Raw genomic sequence first — 20,097 nt, 5'->3', positions numbered from 1 at the left:
TACTCCTCTCCTGGCTAAGTCCCAAATGGCACCCAATTCCCTACATAGTGCACTACTTTTGACCAGGTCCCATAAGTCTATGTTTAAAAAAGTCCACTATATAGGGAATAGTGCCATTTAGGTTATCCTTTTCCATGCTCAACATGTGTTGGTGATAGTGGCGGGTCAGTTAGAGGGGAGTCGGAGGGGACTCTCCCTGGCTCTCTGGGCTGGCCAACCCGGGCTGGCTGGCCATTTAGACTCTCATTAAGCAGGTCTTTGTTCAGAGCTACACAGAGAGGCTTTGAAGCTGACTTCATAGGGCCCACTGCCAGGCCTGATCAATGGCTGACAGCACCCTAACACACACACACATAACCATGTACGCACACATGCCATATACACACATAGGCACACACACGTACAGTACCAGTCAAAAGTTTGGATACACCTACTCATTCAATAGTTTTTCTTTATGTTTACTATTTTCTACATTGTAGAATACAAGTGAAGACATCAACATTATGAAATAACACATATGTAATCATGTAGTAATGAAAAAAGTGTTAAACAAATGAAAATAGATTTTAGATTCTTCAAAGTAGCCACCCTTTGCCTTGATGGCAGTTTTGCACAGTCTTGGCATTCTCTCAACCAGCTTCATGAGGTAGTCACCTGGAATGCATTTCAATTAACAGGTGTGCCTTGTTAAAAGTCATTTGTGGAATTTCTTTCCTTCTTAATACTTTTGAGCCAATCAGTTGTGGTGTGACAAGGTGGGGGGGTTTACAGAAGATAGCCCTAAAAGACCAAGCCCACATCATGGCAAGAACAGCTTAAAAAAGCAAAGGCAAATGACAGTCCATCATTACTTTAAGACATGAAGGTCATTCAAACCAGAAGATTCCAGTCGCAGAAACCATCAAGAGCAATTATGAAACTGGCTTTCATGAGGACCGCCACAGGAAAGGAAGACCCAGATTTACCTCTGCTGCAGAGGATAAGTTCAATAGAGTTACCAGCCTCAAATTGCAGCCCAAATAAATGCTTCACAGAGTTCAAGTAACAGACACATCTTAACATCAACTCTTCAGAGGAGACTGCGTGAATCAGGCATTCATGGTCGAATTGCTGCAAAGAAACCACTACTAAAGGACACCCATAAGAAGAAGAGACATGGGGGGGGGGGGGGGGGGGGGGCGCTATAGAGCGTGCTATGGAGTAGACGGGCTTTGCTAGAGCTCCGCTCAATTTTGAAACAAATTAATATTTATCTTAATCTCTCACAACCTATAACTTCAAACATTGTCTGGCAATATGACAAAGGGAAAAGGCACCAAAAAATGGGGGCACTACACAAGATAATTTGAATGAGATAGACAACGAACCAATTTCAACAACAAACCCACGAGGAGTTAGCTGAAGATGCTAACTCCCAAGAGTTCTCCACAGAACCTACTCAGTGACCTACTGTCTGCCATAAACTCACAGCAAGAAGGTGGACACAAGGTTGGCTGATATCTCAAAGAGTATTGGGACTTTGACTGAAACAGTGAAGGCAACTAAGGGAAGGGTGCACGAGGTTGAGCAGACGACAGTCGATCACGAGGCCAGGCTACAGGACATAGAGAAACAGTGCACAAAGCTCAAAAATTACAACAAAACCCTGAAAGCCCGATTGGAAATGATCGAGTCGCATTCAAGACACCAAAACATCCGAATATTTGGGATCCAGGAGGACACTGAGAAAGGGAAACCCACTGAATTTGTCTCGGAGCTGATACCGGCATTGCTGGGGAGTGAACACTTCAAAATGGTCATCCTGATCGACCACGCACACAGATCAAAGGCAACGAAGCGCCACCAAGGCCATTCATTGTACGGCTGCACTATCCCCAGACCAGGGATCTCATCCTCAAGCTGGCTAGTCAAAAGTTCCCCCTTAACTACAACGGAGCCAGGGTGTCTTTCTACCCAGTTATTACTTTGGAGGTGAGGAACCAATGGAAAGAGTATGAGTTACGCAAGAAATGCAAGTCGGCCAACATCCGATATGGATTCCTCTTCCCAGCCCGGTTTAAGGTGACAGTCGAGGGATCAACACGTACGTTTGACAACCCAAAAGAGGCCGATCTGTTCTTGTCAAGCATGCTCCCTGGCTGAGGATACAGAATGGCTGTGTCAACCGGCTAAATGGCCAAATACAGGCCAGGAATGTGTTTGAATTTCCTGCCTATGTCTTTTCGATCAGAAGATCAGAAATGGGGACTTATATGATGGGTGAGATGTTATGGCTTATATAGCATTGTTTAGCCTATCATGTTTTAGCGCCACTCACCCCCTAACGTAAGAGTTAAGGGTTATTTAATATTAGTTTATATGCAGAGCATCTATAGATGACGAGTTAGTTCAAGCTGTATGTCTAGACACCCTAAAATCTGTGTGTAACACGGAACCCAAACCGGCTGCGCGCGTGCACCATCGTGCATAAATGTATTTTGTCCCCCCACACCAAACGCGATCATGACACGCAGGTTAAAAGCATGGTGACAGGTCGAAAAGCATCAAACACTTATGGCAATTTAGCTAGCTAGCTTGCACTTGCTAGCAACTTTCATAAATTAAGTGCATTACTGCCACTGACTTTGTTCGTCTTTCAGTCACCCACGTGAGTATAACCAATGAGGAGATGGCACGTGGGTACCTGCTTCTATAAACCAATGAGGAGATGGGAGAGGCAGGACTTTCAGCGAGATCTGCGTCAGAAATAGAACTGATTCTATTTTACCCCTTTGCAACGCAGACGCTCACGAGCAGTGTGGGTGCAATAATTGAATAACATAGATTTTTAATTTATTTTGCAACGCTTGCGCATGATGCAAAAGCGAGAGGGGTAGCAATCCTGATAAGGAAAAACATTATTTTTGTTTACTCATCCTCGATTTCAGATCCTAATGGTTGGTATATTATTGTGGCTGGTACACTGAGATCGAAACCAATAACCTTGGTCAATTTATATGGACCCAACTTCGATGATCCATAATTTTTTCAATGGGTATTTAAGGCCACACCAAATATCTCGGTTACAGGTGTTATTGTTGGAGGTGACTTTAACTAGATCCTCTTTCAGATAAACAGCTATCAAGGTCACTTCAACATTCAAATGCAGTGTCTGTCTAAATACATTGATGACAAACCTTAACATTGTCGATATTTGGAAACTGACACACCCAACAGATAAGGATTATTCTTTCTTTTCATCAGTTCATAAATCATATTCCAGAATTGACTATTTTTTTGTTGGACTCCAAACTAATTTCAGCAGCTGCGTCGGTTACCTATCACAACTTGACAATATGTCAACAGGTCGGCGACCTTGGCTTTTTGTCAGTATTTGAAGGAGCAGATTGCCTTTTTCCTCAGAACTAACGACACGGGGGATGTTGACGACTCCACCCTTTGGGAATCTCTAAAGGCTATGATTAGAGGTTACATTATTTCTTATACATCAGAGAGGAAGAATCGCACAAGAATCTGAGAGAAATTGAAAGAGAGTTAGGGGAACAGGAGAATGTTTTTAGGATGAATTCCTTGAATGCAGTCTTTGAGAAGATCACAAAGTTGAAATATGAACGCAACAAAGTTATTTTGAACTGGATAACAAACCACATAAATTATTAGCAAGACAGCTAAGGCATGTACAGGCATCTAGAGCTATTCACAAAATAAAAGACAAGAAGGGTAAAATAATAACAGATCCGCAGGATATTCAAATCAAATCAAAGTTTATTTGTCACGTGCGCCGAATACAACAGGTGTAGACCTTACAGTGAAATGCTTAGTTACAGGCTCTAACGAATAGTGCAAAAAAGGTATTAGGTGAACAATAGGTAGGTAAAGAAATAACAGTAAAAAGACAGGCTATATACAGTAGCGAGGCTATAAAAGTAGCGAGGCTACATACAGACACCGGTTAGTCAGTCTGATTGAGGTAGTATGTAGATATGGTTAAAGTGACTATGCATATATGATGAACAGAGAGTAGCAGTAGCGTAAAAGAGGGGTTGGCGGGTGGCGGGACACAATGCAGATAAACCGGTTAGCCAATGTGCGGGAGCACTGGTTGGTCAGCCTAATTGAGGTAGTATGTACATGAATGTATAGTTAAATTGACTATGCATATATGATAAACAGAGAGTAGCAGCAGCATAAAAAGAGGGGTTGGGGTGGGGGGGCACACAATGCAAATAGTCTGGGTAGCCATTAGATTACCTGTTCAGGAGTCTTATGGCTTGGGGGTAAAAACTGTTGAGAAGCCTTTTTGTCCTAGACTTCGCACTCCGGTACCCCTTGCGGTCAGAGGCCGAGCAATTGCCGTACCAGGCAGCTGTAGAACCTTTTGAGGATCTGAGGACCCATGCCAAATCTTTTTAGTTTCCTGAGGGGGAATAGGCTTTGTCATGCCCTCTTCATGACTGTCTTGGTGTGTTTGGACCATTCTAGTTTGTTGTTGATGTGGACACCAAGGAACTTGGTTCCTCTCAACCTGCTCCACTACAGCCCCGTCGATGAGAATGGGGGCGTGCTCGGTAATCCTTTTCCTGTAGTCCACAATCCTCTTGGTTACGTTGAGGGATCGGTTGTTATTCTGGCGTCACCCGGCCAGGTCTCTGACCTCCTTCCTATAGGCTGTCTCGTCGTTGTCGGTGATCAGGCCTACCACTGTTGTGTCGTCTGCAAACTTAATGATGGCGTTAGAGTCGTGCCTGGCCATGCAGTTGTGGGTGAACAGGAAGTACAGGAGGGGACTGAGCACGCACCCCTGTGGAGCTCCAGTGTTGAGGATCAGCGTGGCAGATGTGTTGCTACCTACCCTCATGGGTGATCTCTGCATGTGTGGTTCGCACCTCCAGGTTGTGTAAGGGCTATTTGACCAAGAAGGAAAGTGATGGAGTGCTGCATGAGATGACCTGGCCTCAACAATCACACAATTGAGATGGTTTGGGGTGAGCTGTGCCGCAGAGTGAAGGAAAAGCAGCCAAGAAGTGCTGTCATTGAGGCAGAGGGTGGCTACTTTGAAGACTCTAAAATCTATTTGATTTGTTTAACACCTTTTTGATTACTACCTGATTCCATATGTTATTTCATAGTTTTGATGCCTTCACTATTATTCTACAATGTAGAAAATAGTAAAAATAAAGAAAAACCCTTGAATGAGTAGGTGTGTCCAAACCTTTGACTGGTACTGTATATATTTTTGTATTTAATCAATTTTGAATTCAGACTGTAATACAACAAAATGTTGAATACTTTCTGAAGGCACTGTACATGGATAAAGCATGTTCCTCCAGCTAGCCACATACATTAAGCCATGTTTACATTAGCACGGTCAGATAGTCCAGGGGCTGTATCGCCCGTATATATCAAGCGTCTCAGAGTAGGAGGTGTGCTGATCTAGGATCAGGTCCCACCTGTCCATGTAATCTTATTCATTGTGATCTAAAAAGCTAAACTGATCCTCAATCAGACACATATCCTCTGTTCTTACCTGGGCACAGTGGAGAGATAGGTCACCAGCCGCCGCAGTTCCTCGTGTTTTATTCTGTCATGGTTGCTTCTGGCAGGGAAGGTCAGTATGGGGCCACCTCTCTTATCACGACCTCCTGTAGGAACACAGACAGCAGAAATCTCCTGATTTATGAAAGCCCTATGGCAGAGATAGATAGAGCTTTAAGTGCACATAGGGTTCCTCCCAAATGGCACCCTATTCTCTATATAGTGCACTACTCTTGACCAGGGGCCAAAAACATTCCTCCATTTTCTCAGCATTGTCTCAAAGTGCCTGTATAGATCATTTACAGGATGACATGATATACAACATAATGAGAGTAGAAAGGCTCTGTCTTCATATCTCTTATTTAGTAGGTATTTGTCCAAAATGGCACCCTATTCCCTGTACTACTTTTGTCCAGAGCCCATGGTCAAAAGTAGTGCACTATAACAGGGAATATTGTGCCATTTGGGACGCATGCCATGTGTGGAGAGATGCATGACCAGATTGATGTTGAAGTACAGTGCACGTTTGTTTATCCCCGGTGCTCATGGGACTTTGTGAGCAGCACCAGGAAGGCAGGCAGGGAGGCAAAGCAGCATCAGAGCCCCAGAGGGAGGGCATGGAGGGCCTTATCCAGATAGGATTTTGGTGGTGACAGATCTTTGTTGACACTTTTTGGAAGCACCAACCGCCACGGATGGCGGCGCTCCCCCGTGCTTCTCCCTCCCCTCGACTCTCTGATATGTCCACCAGTCTGTCATCCTCAAGGTCCCCCTCTCCCCGTGTGTGTGTGTGAACCACACACTGGGCCTCGTCAGAGAGATAAGGCCAACAATATTACTCTACTGCTGCTGGGGGAACCTCTCTGATGTATTTTGGAGAGAGAAAAAAACATCAGTGAGACGCATGCCAGAGTAGTCCCATCTCCCGGGAGGAGAGGAGAGGAGAGGGGGACGAGAGGCAGGCAGGCAGACAGACAGACAGAGAGAGCGACAGGCAGAGAGCGACATGCAGACAGACAGACAGACAGACAGAGCGAGAGAGAGAGATGAGATATCTATTCTCTACAGCTCAAAGATTGCATTGAGTTAACAGCCTTATGTTTATTAGACTGAATGAGATTTTCTCTATTTTACATGGCGTTTAGCTTATTTTTACAACAGCGCTCCAGTCAGGTCCAGTTCCCCGCCAGCTCTCTTTGCCAGCATTTTACCTGGTTACCCTGTTCATTGAGAGATGAGTCAAAAACAGTTTTTAGTCACATGGCTGGATGCATTGTATTACCGCCACACCGGCAGTCATGAGTCATGACCGCAGTAAAATTCCACATGACCGTTGAGTCAAGGTTATCTCCTTTTATGCCCTCTGGACATGTGTACACAACTTGCTATGTACCATCAGGTCCTGACGGCCTGGTAAGCAGGGCTCTATTGTCCCTCTGACATCAAAGCAAATGCAATCAAAATTCACATCAAAACAGTATTGTGCTTTTAAAACTCCCCTCGCTGTGATGATCAATGTGAAGAAAGAAGTTCAACAGCAGGTTGAAACTGAGTTTAAAACCTGTTCGTTGTGGATGTTGTTTCAAAGTCTAACTCAACGAAATGGACAGCTGCTTTCTAAGGTGATGATTCATTCAAAACCACCATACGCATATATTAGAGCTTATACATATGCACAGGCTTATGAGCCTATGCATCCTGATTTAAAGTTACGATTGCGCCGTTATTCAATACATAGCCTACCGCATATTACGCACGGCCGAAAAACATTAAACAAAATAAATGTAAGAAGTCTTTGGTACATAATTGGACTGTTCACTAATGAAGATGATAGTGTAATAGGAAGTTCCCACACATGAAAGTTGTTGTGCCGATGGTTAAATGTCAACATGCTTGTCATGTACTACTAATCATGCTTGTCATGGGAATTTCCTCAGCACAGGTCTGCCAAGAACATTGACAGCCAGAACGCAAAACATCTTCATGATTTCCCATAGTGGATTAGTCAAGATGAAGCATCACAGGGTGCAAACCAAACGGCACCCTATTACCTATGTAGTGCACTACTTTAGAACAGGACCGATAGGACTAGGGAATAGGGTGCCATTTTGGACGCGAGACACACTCACCTGACACAAAGGCCACTTTCTCTTTCAGCACAGGCAGGACATCAGATGCTTTAATCCCATCATTCCTGAAGGACCCTGGAGAAGAGAGACAGATCAGGACAAGATTCAGATAATCAACTTTCATCTTATGTAATCTCATTAAGAGATTTACATTCCTGGACAAATGGAACACATAACTACAGTCTAATGATGATGACACAAAGACAAGCTCGGTGTTCTTCTTAAAGTTATTCCCAGACCCGGATAACTTTTCCCTCCAGCGTTTTTAGAAGTCAATGATGTAATTGGAACAGGAATAAACAAATATAAAAGAGAGAATTAGGCTGAACAGCATATTCTCTGCTAGAGGACTCTATAGTAGGGTGACCAGACGTCCCCGTTTCCCGGGGACAGTCCCCATTTTTGGTGGCCTGTCCCCGGCTGGAGCTGTCCCCAGAAATGTCCCCGTTTTAATGTCCCCGTCTGTTAAAAACAGACCTCAAAGTGAAATTATATTTAACGTGCCAAGAAAGACCGGGCAGCAGAGCCTACCGGTTGATGTCTCAATCGCGTTGTGCTTGTTTTGGCCAACAGAGGGGGCTGCTCGCTATAGCAGCTTCATTCACTCTTCTTCTTCTACTAACTACTTGCTCGCGCTAGTTTAGAAATAACTGATGTGGAAAACTTGTAAAACAGATGCTAATATATGCATATTATTATTACTATTGTATATAAAACACTCTGAAGTATCTAAAACTGTTTGAATTATGTCTGTGAGTATAACAGAACTCATATGGCAGGCAATCGAGAGCATCCTGTCGGGCTGTATCACCGCCTGGTACGGCAACTGCTCCGCCCACAACCGTAAGGCTCTCCAGAGGGTAGTGAGGGGCAAACCGGGGGCAAACTACCTGCCCTCCAGGACACCTACACCACCCGATGTCACAGGAAGGCCATAAAGATCATCAAGGACAACAACCACCCGAGCCACTGCCTGTTCACCCCGCTATCATCCAGAAGGCGAGGTCAGTACAGGTGCATCAAAGCAGGGACCTAGAGACTGAAAAACAGCTTCTATCTCAAGGCCATCAGACTGTTAAACAGCCACCACTAACATTTAGTGGCCGCTGCCAACATACTGACTCAACTCCAGCCACTTTAATAATGGGAATTGATGGAAATGTATGTAAAAATGTATCACTAGCCACTTTAAACAATGCCACTTAATATAATGTTTACATACCCTACATTACTCATCTCATATGTATATACTGTACTCTATATCATCTACTGCATCTTGCCATCTTTATGTAATACATGTATCACTAGCCACTTTGAACTATGCCACTTTATGTTTATATACCCTACATTATTCATCTCATATGTATATAGTGTACTCTATACCATCTACTGCATCTTGCCTATGCCGTTCTGTACCATCACTCATTCATATATCTTTATGTACATATTCTTTATCCCTTTACACTTGTGTGTATAAGGTAGTAGTTGTGGAATTGTTAGGTTAGATTACTCGTTGGTTATTACTGCATTGTCGGAACTAGAAGCACAAGCATTTCACTACACTCGCATTAACATCTGCTAACCATGTGTATGTGACAAATAAAATTTGATTTGATTTGAAAACCTGAGAAAAAATCCAAACAGGAAGTGAGAATTCTGAGAGTCGATGTTCAACTCATCGCCTATTCAATTCCCTGTAATATATGGATCTGTTTGCACTTCCTACGCCTTCCACTAGATGTCAACAGTCTGTAGAACGTGGAATGAAGCCTCTAGTGTGATGTGGGGCCGGATGGGAGGTGTTTCAGTCATTGGTCTGGCAGAATGCCAGTTCCGGGTCACACGCGTTCCAAACGATATCGTCTTGCTTTTCATAACTTCTAGAGACACAAAGGAATTCTCCGGTTGGAACGTTATTGGATAGTTTTGATAACAACATCCTGAAGATTGATTCTCTACTTACTTTGACCAGTTTATTCAACCTGCTATATAACCTTTTGAAGTTTTCGTCCGAATTCGCCTGCATCTGCGCGAGCGTTTGGACATGTGCACAAAACATGCTAGCAAAAGTAGCTACTTAGACATAAGTAATGGACATTATCGAACAAAACAACGATTTATTGTGGAACTAGGATTCCTGGGAGTGCGTTCTGATGAAGATCATCAAAGGTAAGGGAATATTTATGATGTAATTTCGTATTTCTGTTGACTCCAACACGGCGGAGAAATGTTGTTATATCTGAGTGCCGTCTCAGATTATTGCATCGTGTGCTTTTTCCGTAAAGTTTTTTTGAAATCTGACACAGCGGTTGCATTAACCTCTCTGGGATATAGGGGGTGCTGTTTCGACTTAGGGAAAATTGGTCTCCAAATGAAACTGCCTAGTACTCAATTCTTGCTCGTACAATATGCATATTATTGTTATTATTGGATAGAAAACCAAATCGACCAAAAGACGATTGGACCGGAGAACGGATACATTGCCCAAGATTCTGATTGAAGATCAGCTCATAGTAAGAACTATTTTTGATGATAAATCGTTATTCTGTTGAAAAATGTCAAACGCATAAGCCGCCATTTTGTTTTGTGTAGCTTCGCTTGGCGAACCCTGTATTGCACAGTAAGGAAAATTTTTGAAATGTAATTCAGCGATTGCATTAAGAACTAATTTGTCTTTCGATTGCTGTCCACCCTATATTTTTTAGTAAAGTTTATGATTAGTTATTCATTACGCTAGTTCACTGTCCAAAATGGCGCCCGACATTTTCAGCCCAGGTTGGCTACTATTCTCATTGTATAACCACTTTTTTTGTGGCTAAATATGCACATTTTCGAACAAACTCTATATGTATGTTGTAATATGATGTTACAGGAGTGTCATCGGAAGAATTCTGAGAAGGTTAGTGAAAAAATTAATATATTTTGGCGATGATAACGATATCGCTCTCTTTGGCTTGAATCAATGCTCGGGTAACGTTTGCATATGTGGTATGCTAATATAACGATTTATTGTGTTTTCGCTGTAAAACACTTAGAACATCTGAAATATTGTCTGAATTCACAAGATCTGTGTCTTTCCATTGCTGTGAGCTGTGTATTTTTAAGAAATGTTTTATGATTAGTAATTAGGTAATACACGTTACTCTCTGTACAAGTTGTGATGGTGGGTGCAATTGTAAACTATGATTTCTACCTGAAATATGCACATTTTTCTAACAAAACCTATCCTATACAATAAATATGTTATCAGACTGTCATCTGATGAGGTTTTTTCTTGGTTAGTGGCTATCAATATCTTTATTTGGCCGAATTGGTGATAGCTACTGGTGGAGAGAAAAAATGGTGGACAAAGAAAAATGGTGTCTTTTGCTAATGTGGTTAGCTAATAGATTTACATATTTTGTCTTCCCTGTAAAACATTTTAAAAATCTGAAATGGTGGCTTTATTCACAAGATCTGTATCTTTCATTTGGTGTCTTGGACTTGTGATTCAATGATATTTAGATTTTCTTTTTTCATTGTGACGCGATGCTAATCAGTGAGGGGGGGGTTGGGGGTGCTTGTCAGTTGGGACGCTAGCATCCCAACTATCCCAGAAAAGTTAAGAACAAGTGTATCTTTAATTCTATGTAAAACATGTATCTTTCATCAAAGTTTGATGAGTATTTCTGTTATTTGACGTGGTTCTCTGCAATTTCTCTGGATATTTTGGAGGCATTTCTGAACATGGCGCCAATGTAAACCGAGGTTTGTGCATATAAATATGCACATTATCGAACAAACCATAAATGTATTGTGTAACATGATGTCCTATGAGTGTCATCTGATGAAGATCATCAAAGGTTAGTGATTCCTTTTATCTCTATTTTTGCTTTTTGTGACTACTGTCTTTGGCTGGGAAAATGGCTGTGTTTTTCTGGCTATGGCTATGTACTGAGCTAACATAATCGTTTGGTGTGCTTTCGCCGTAAATCCTTTTTGAAATCAGACATGTTGGCTGGATTCACACCATGTGTAGTTAATTTAATGTCTTTCATGTGTGATTTCATGAAAGATTGATTTTTATAGTAATATATTTGAATTTGGCGCGCTACATTTTTTCTGGCTTTTGGCCAATTGGGACGCTACCGTCCCACATATCCCAGCGAAGTTAACCACTTATTTGGTTAATACATGATTCCATGTGTTATTCCATAGTTTTGATGTCTTCACTATTATTCTACAATGTAGAAAATAGTAAAAATAAAGAAAAACCCTTGAATGAGTAGATGTGTCCAAACATTTGACTGGTACTGTAGGTTATTTGGAGGTTTTTGACTATCTACCTTAAAACTTTAACTGAATGTTTCAATAAGACTTTTAATAACTATTGCTATCTTATTTTGGGTTAACTTTTTTACTCCATGCATAGATAGGACACATGGAAATGTATTTCTTTAGGCATTAATCATCTGTCATGTCTTTGGCATCATTAGAGTGAAGACTGTTATTTTATCAAATCAATTCTCTGTAATTATTATTACGTGATTAAACTAATCATGTGAATGTAATTAACTAGGAAGTCGGGGCACCAAGAAAAATCTTCAGATTACAAAGTTATTACAATATCTGAAGAGTTATATTAGGAATATTATATCTGATCAATTAGTCTTCTAATTAATTAATTATTCTTTACCTCATGTTAAGTCTCATTCCAAACGTCGTAAATTTTTGGTTATCTGCACGAACCCAGCCTTTACTAGGAGTCATCCATACACCAATTGTCTTAATCATTTATTTACTAACTAACTAAATAATCACAGAAATGCATAAACAAAATGCATAAACGCAAACGCAAAATAAATGCATAAACAAAAGTGGGTATGGACTGAGCAGGGCGGGAAAGACAAAAAGGAGTCACTACACAGTTGATAATTATATTCATTGAAATCCTAATCCTTTGCATATGAACGCTCACTCATTTGGGAATAATTGCAATAAATATATATTTACACCCAGTGTGTCATCGTGATCTCTGTTGGAATCGTCCATCCATCTGTTGGAGAGTCAGTTCATCATCGTCTCTCTCTCTGCCTCCCTGAAGATTAAAAGTCTTTCGTGGTTAGAATGGCTACTTCAGAGTACCATTCAGAAATGTTGTCATAGAATAGATGTTTCGGCGGTTGTCGGTCTTCGCATCCCAGGTTGACATAATTTCTAGTTGCAGACTAGTAATTAGTATCTAAGATTTGCTCTTATTCTGTCGGGATCGATAGTCTCAGAGTTTAACCATTTCCCACCGTGTAGCCAATGCTCCACGTGGTATGGTTAGGAATTCAACAACCATTACAATCTTAGCTTATACTGAGGTTTTTGTGGTCTGAACTCAACCTGTGCCCCCTCGGTGTCCATCGAGATACGCGTGGTCTGAAGAGGATTTCTTCAGGAGGGTTTTTTATTCGTAACAGTAGAAAAGGGCTGTCCCATGAGCCAGATCATGCCTGTAATCATGGGGGCGGGCCAATGACTTAGTTAAATTTAAAGGGAATACAATTCTCTCACATTAACGGTTTAACATCACATTACATCATTTCACAAATAGTTTCATCTTTACTCATTCATTTTATACAATAATTAGACGCAAACCTCATAACGGAGGCACCTGTATAAACAGAGTTATGGTAATGTGGCTGTATTGTCTTTCATGAGGTCACAAACATTAAACAAAACGGACCGGGTCGTAGCTGGCTTCTCCACCGACCGTTTACACATTCTCCAAAACATGGACATTGTTCAGTTCTCAAGTTCTGTGATGTAGAAGAAGTTCCTTTGTTCTCTCTATGTGTCTCTTTCTGCATGGCCAGGGGGAGAGAGTCTCCTCCAGGAATTTACGACCTGAGATAACAGAACCTGGGTGTAGGAGAGGGAGGGGGATGCCACGATCTATACCCAGAAAGGGCCATGTCATGACACATGCAAACACATTTATTTTTTATCATGACATGACATCAGTGAAATTTGAAGCTATAATCTTCTGTTCGCTATCCATGGAATTAGTCCCCTGTGCCACCTGGATGGCAATGGCATGCCATCTTTTTTAAGCATACAGAGCTGTTAATATTAGTCTATTCTAATAGACCCTATTTTAAAGGACATCCGGTTTGACCAATTAGTGTGTTCGGCCAACACACCTGAACACACTTAATAAGATAGAGGATAGAGAGAGTTTTGTTCATGCTAAGAGCGGAATGTATGTTTTTAAATAAAATTCTTAGAACATTCTCTGAACGTTACTAAAGTTTTCTTGTGTTTTTTATGGAAAGTTTTCTTAGGTTCTCTGAACAATTTGAGAACATGACTTTAAATAGAAATATGAGAAAACCTGTAGGAAATGTTACGCTAAAGTACTGAAATTCCCACAAAAAGAACTTTGTTTCCTAACGTTCTCTATTTGAGTACATTCCCAATGTCAAACCAGTTGGAGAACTTTCCTTGAACATGACCAAAATTGAAAGGAAATGTAACCATGTTTAAACTTTTAGGAAACATTCTGTTAAAGTAATGAAATACCGAGAATACTGAGAAAATGTTTTTTTTCTGTCAAGTTCCTTAAAAGCCCAATGCAGCCGTTTTTTAAATGTCAATATCAAATCATTTCTGGTTAACAATTACGTAACTTACTGTGACTGTTTTAAATTAAAACAAAAAAATGCTAAGAAACAAAGAGCAATTACTCATGTAACAATTTTGCTACAGTAGGACTGTCTGGGGAAAACTGAAATCTAGCTGTAATTGGCAGAGGTTTGGAACTATCTTTCTCATTGGTCTAATACCTAATTTTACCACCTTGTGATGTCAAATCTTCATCCCACCAAAACAGCTCCGTCTTTTCAATGAGCTCTTACACTGTTTAATGTTCACAATTTTACAGTACTATTCCAACCTCATAGTATGGATACAGTTGAAGTCGGAAGTTTACGTACACCTTAGTCAAATACATTTAAACTCAGTTTTTCACAATTCCTGACATTTAATCCTAGTAAAAATTCCCTGTCTTAGGTCAGTTAGGATCACCACTTTATTTGAAGAATGTGAAATGTCAGAATAATGGTAGCGAGAATGATTTATTTCTGCTTTTAAATCTTTCATCACATTCCCAGTGGGTCAGAAGTTTACATACACTCAATTAGTATTTTGTAGCATTGCCTATAAAATTGTTTAACTTGGGTCAAAAGTTTTGGGTAGCCTTCCACAAGCTTCCCACAATATGTTGGGTGAATTTTGGCCCATTCCTCCTGACAGAGCTGGTGTAACTGAGTCAGGTTTGTAGCCCTCCTTGCTCGCCCACACTTTTTCAGTTCTGCCCAAAAATGTTCTATACGATTGAGGTCAGGACTTTGTGATGGCCACTTTAATACCTTGACGTTGTTGTCCTTTGTTGCCATTTTACCACAACTTTGGAACTATGCCTGGGGTCATTGTCCATTTGGAAGACCCATTTGCGACCAAGCTTTAACTTCCTCACTGATGTCTTGAGATGTTGCTTCAATATATCCACATAATTTTCCTGCCTCATGATACCATCTATTTTGTGAAGTTCGCCAGTCCCTCCTGCCCCAAAGCACCCCCCACAACATGATGCTGCCTCCATCGTGCTTCACGGTTGGGATGGTGTTCTTCGGCTTGCAAGGCTCCCCCTTTTCCTCCAAACATAATGATGGTCATTATGGCCAAACAGTTCTATTTTTGTTTCATCAGACCAGAGGACATTTCTCCAAAAAGTATGATCTTTGTCCCCATGTGCAGTTGCAAACCGTAGTCTGGCTTTTTTATGGCGGTTTTGGAGCAGTGGTTTCTTCCTTGCTGAGCGGCCTTTCAGGTTATGTCGATATAGGAAACGTTTTAATGTGAATATAGATACCTTTGTACCTGTTTCCTCCAGCATCTTCACAAGGTCGATTTGCACTTTTCGCACCAAAGTACGTTCATCACTAGGACACAGAATGCGTCTCCATCCTGAGCGATATGACGGCTGCGTGGTCCCATGGTGTTTGTACTTGCGTACTATTGTTTGTACAGATGAACATGGTACCTTCAGGCATTTGGAAATTGCTCCCAAGGATGAACCAGACTTGTGGAGGTCTTCAATTTTTATTCTGAGGTCTTGGCTGATTTCTTTTGATTTTCCCATGATGTCAAGCAAAGAGGCACTGAGTTTGAAGGTAGGCCTTGAAATACATCCACAGGTACACCTCCAATTGACTCAAATTATGTCAATTAGCCTATTAGAAGCTTCTAAAGCCATGACATCATTTTCTGGAATTTTCCAAGCTGTTTAAAGGCACAGTCAACTTAGTGTATGTAAACTTCTGACCCACTGGAATTGTGATACAGTGAAATACTCTGTCTGTAAACAATTCTTGGAGAAATGACTTGTGTCATGCACAAAGTAGATGTCCTAAACGACTTGCCAAAACTAGACATTTTTGGAGTGGTTGAAAAGCCAGTTTTAATGACTCCAACCTAAGTGTATGTAAACTTCCGACTTCAGCTGTATATATAAAATACAAAATAATCCTGTTGTTGAAAGCACTGGGCCTTTAACCTGTTGAGGATGGGGGCGCTGTTGAGACTATTTATGCTAATTGGGTAATTTTTGAAACGGCTTCCCACAAAATCCTTGATCGTACAATATGCATATTATTATTATTATTGGATAGAAAACAGTCTATAGTTTCTATAGGAGTTGAAATTTTGTCTCTAAGTGGAACAGAGCCCATTCTACAGCAATTTCCCTGACATGGAGTCAGATTTCAGAAATGTTGGCCACTGTTCTGAAGTCAGTTAAAAGGGCACTGTTATTGCTATGACTATACAGACACTGCTTACGTCTTCCCCTGGATGCCTTTACGTGATGACGATTTCAATGGGGTCGATTGCGCGTTCACAGGCACTACAAATGAAAAAACCCTGAGGCTAGTCATTATTTTGGAGCTGCGTCATGCGCCTAGAGGACACCGGCCCGCACCTGTTCCAAGCATTAGTGAAGGGGGTAATATTACTCGGGTCATGTTTCTACTCGTTATGGGAGTTAAAAACATCATAAGGTAGTTAATTTAAAGCGTTTTATAGCAATTTATATCCGTTTAGTGCGATTTTGGGACATTTATTTCTTTAACGCTGTGAATAGCTGGGCACGCTTTCAGTTCATCCCGAACGCAGTTGGCATTTCCACATGGCAAGAGGACAGCTTTCCACCAAAAGACGATTACTCCCAAGAAAGGATCCTTTGCCCAAGATACTGATGGAAGAACAGCTCAAAGTAGGACATTTTTATTATGATAAATCGTGTTTCTGTCGAAACATTTTAGTGGCTTAGGACGCCATGTTTTTTGACGTAGCTTCGCTTGGCGCAAACTGTATTGAAAAGTAAGGATAAATTAAAAAATGTAATTCCGCAATTGTATTAAGAATTAAATTGTCTATCAATCCCTGTCCACCCTATATTTTTTAGTCACGTTTATGAGTATTTATGTATAAGAGTAGATCACTGTCTAAGTGGCGCAAGGACATTTTCTGACCAGCTGAGCTACATTTCACATTGTCTAACCATGATTTTGGTGGCTAAATATAAACATTTTCGATCAAACTCTATATGGATTGTGTAATATGATGTTACAGGAGTGTCATCTGAAGAATTCTGAGAAGGTTAGTGAAAAAATTAATATATTTTTGGCGATGTTGACGTTATCGCCCACTTTGGCTAGAATCAATGCTGGGCTGCTATGTGCTATGTGCTATGCTAATATAACGATTTATTGTGTTTTCGCTGTAAGACACTTAGAAAATCTGAAATATTGTCTGTATTCACAGGATCTGTGTCTTTCGATTCGTGTATGCTGTGTATTTTTACGAAATGTTTGATGATTAGTAAGTAGGTAAACACGTTGCTCAATGTAGTTTTTCTAGTCCATTTGTGACGGTGGGTGCAATTGTAACCTATGCCATCTACCTGAAATATGCACTTTTTTCTAACAAAACCTATCCCATACCATAAATATGTTATCAGACTGTCATCTGATGAGTTTTTTTGTTGGTTAGGGGCTATAAATATCTTAGTTTAGCCGAATTGGTGATGGCTACTGGTGTTGGTGGACAAATAAAAGATGGTGGATTATGCTAATGTGTTTTTAGGTAATAGATGTACATCTTTACATATTGTGTCTTCCCTGTAAAACATTTTAAAAATCGGACATGTTGACTGGATTCACAAGATCTGTGTCTTTCATTAGCTGTATTGGACTTTAATGTGTGAAAGTTAAATATTTAAAAAAAATATTTTTTTTAAATTTCGCGGCACTGGTTTTTCAGTGTGGGGGGGGGGGTGTGGCGCTAGCGGCACGCTGATCCTAGACAGGTTAAATGTGCTGAGAATGTTCCAAAGCCAAGCAACTATCCTGCACCATTCCCAGAAAGTTGTGGGAAGGTTGTATGCAAAATAACCATAGGACAACCATGCTCTCACCAAGATCTAAGAAACATATGGTTCTCAGAACATTATGTGCTAGCTGGGATATAACAATAGTTCCTACCACTCTTTCCTCTCATTGACTTTGCACCACATACAGACTTGGTAGTCACACCAGTGCCCGGCCACTTTCCTCAGGCTATCTCTCTTGATCTACTCAACCGCACAAAAACACAGGGGGAGAGGCGAGGCAAGGGCATCGATCATAACACAGCAGCTAGTACAACGAACGAGCTGGAGGATGAAGAGCATTCTCCACACTACAACACAGCGTGATGTGGAAAACACACAGCAGCACTGAATCATCCGTGTGTTCAAGTTCATGTCTACAAACAACAGCGGCTTCTCATCTGATTAATGCTTAAATGGGCATTCTGGGATTTGAAACTTCTTTGGGATAGAGGGCGGTATTTTGACGTCCGGATGAAAAGCGTGTCCAAAGTAAACTGCCTGCTACTCAGGCCCAGAAGCTAAGATATGCATATTATTAGTAGATTTGGATAGAAAACACTCTGACGTTTCTAAAACTGTTTTAATCATGTCTGTGAGTATAACAGAACTTATTTGGCTGGCGAAACCCTGAGGTCAAACCATTCAGAATTTAAAAGAATTGAGATCACTCTTTTCAATGAGATTTCATTGGGAGTCCAGATTTCTAAGGGTTTTTCTTGCAGTTCCTATCGCTTCCACTTGATGTCAACAGTCTTTAGAAATTGGTTGAGGTTTTTCCTTTGAGAAATTAAGTAGTAGCACTTTTCAGAACGAGGGTAGAGGGAAGTGCACTCTTTGTTAGAGGCGCATGACCTGAAAGCTCGCTACACTTTGTTTTCCTCCGGTATTGAACACAGTATATCCCGTCTTAAATGTTATCGATTATTTACGTTAAAAATACCTAAAGTTGTATTAGGAAAGTAGTTTGAAATGTTTGGACAAAGATTACAGTTAATATTTTGTAGTCATGTTGTCCGAGTTGGAAAGAGTGTTTTTCTGGATCAAACGCGCCAAATAAATGGACATTTTGGATATGTATCGATGGAATTAATCGAACAAAAGGACCATTTGTGATGTTTATGGGACATATTGGAGTGCCAACAGAAGAAGCTTGTCAAAGGTAAGGCATGAATTATATCTTTATTTCTGCGTTTTGGGTCGCGCCTGGAGGGTTGAAATATGATTGTCTGTGTTTGTTTGCTGGGGTGCTGTCCTCAGATAATAGTATTGTTTGCTTTCGCCGTAAAGCCTTTTTGAAATCTGACACGTTGGCTGGATTCACAACAATTGTAGCTTTAATTTGGTGTATTGCATGTGTGATTTCATGAAAGTTACATTTTTATAGTAATTTATTTGAATTTGGCGCTCTGCATTTTCATTGGATGTTGGCCAGGTGGGACGCTAGCGTCCCACATATCCCAGAGAGGTTAAATGGGCATTCTGGGATTTGAAAAACAACAAAGCAGGCACCCCGCCACTTCTTTTGGTAAACAGTTGGGGGATGGGGCAGCTGGAGAAATGTAACTATTCTCAAATTCATAGACAGAGCTTGAGATGAATTGCCTGGCTACCCATCCACATCGCTCCAGGCCAACTGACGTTTGTTCTCCACGATGAGTGGATTTGCCTCCCTCCCCGATGATTTCTAGAAGGCAAAAACATTCTGACTGTTCTGATTGGTCCTACAAACCGATGGGTTGGGCCAGAGCCGGCCCAAGTTGACGTTATCAACTTTCATACTCTGATTGGTTAAATTTGCTAGACGATTCGATCCCTAATTAATTTGTTTTGTACAGCGCCCTTCATTATGAAGTCAAACAAATAACTTCTTGGGTGTCAGTTTCAGACTGAATGTATGTAGTGATCGATAGAGCAGCGAAATTAAATTCAGTCATGCAAGGACACCATCCGTGATATCAAAATCAACCAAAATAG

General features: G+C 40.9%; 1 protein-coding gene across 4 annotated transcripts in view; it reads right to left on the bottom strand.

Moving 5' to 3' along the window:
• The window catches only part of LOC129816351 (kalirin-like), a 288,411-nt gene that overhangs the window by 179,786 nt on the left and 88,528 nt on the right, over window positions 1-20,097 (bottom strand). For all 4 annotated transcript variants that reach the window (XM_055870746.1, XM_055870747.1, XM_055870748.1 and 1 more), the window contains exons 2-3: window positions 7,665-7,739; window positions 5,528-5,642 (exon numbers count right to left, since the gene is read on the bottom strand). In XM_055870746.1, coding sequence (XP_055726721.1) covers window positions 5,528-5,642; window positions 7,665-7,739 — 190 coding nt within the window. The remainder of the gene's footprint in view (window positions 1-5,527; window positions 5,643-7,664; window positions 7,740-20,097) is intronic.

This window comes from Salvelinus fontinalis, chromosome 19 (genome assembly GCF_029448725.1).
Source record: "Salvelinus fontinalis isolate EN_2023a chromosome 19, ASM2944872v1, whole genome shotgun sequence".
Taxonomy (NCBI): domain Eukaryota; kingdom Metazoa; phylum Chordata; class Actinopteri; order Salmoniformes; family Salmonidae; genus Salvelinus; species Salvelinus fontinalis.
Note: the sequence above shows the minus strand (reverse complement) of the source record. Positions and strands in the feature narration are given on the sequence as shown.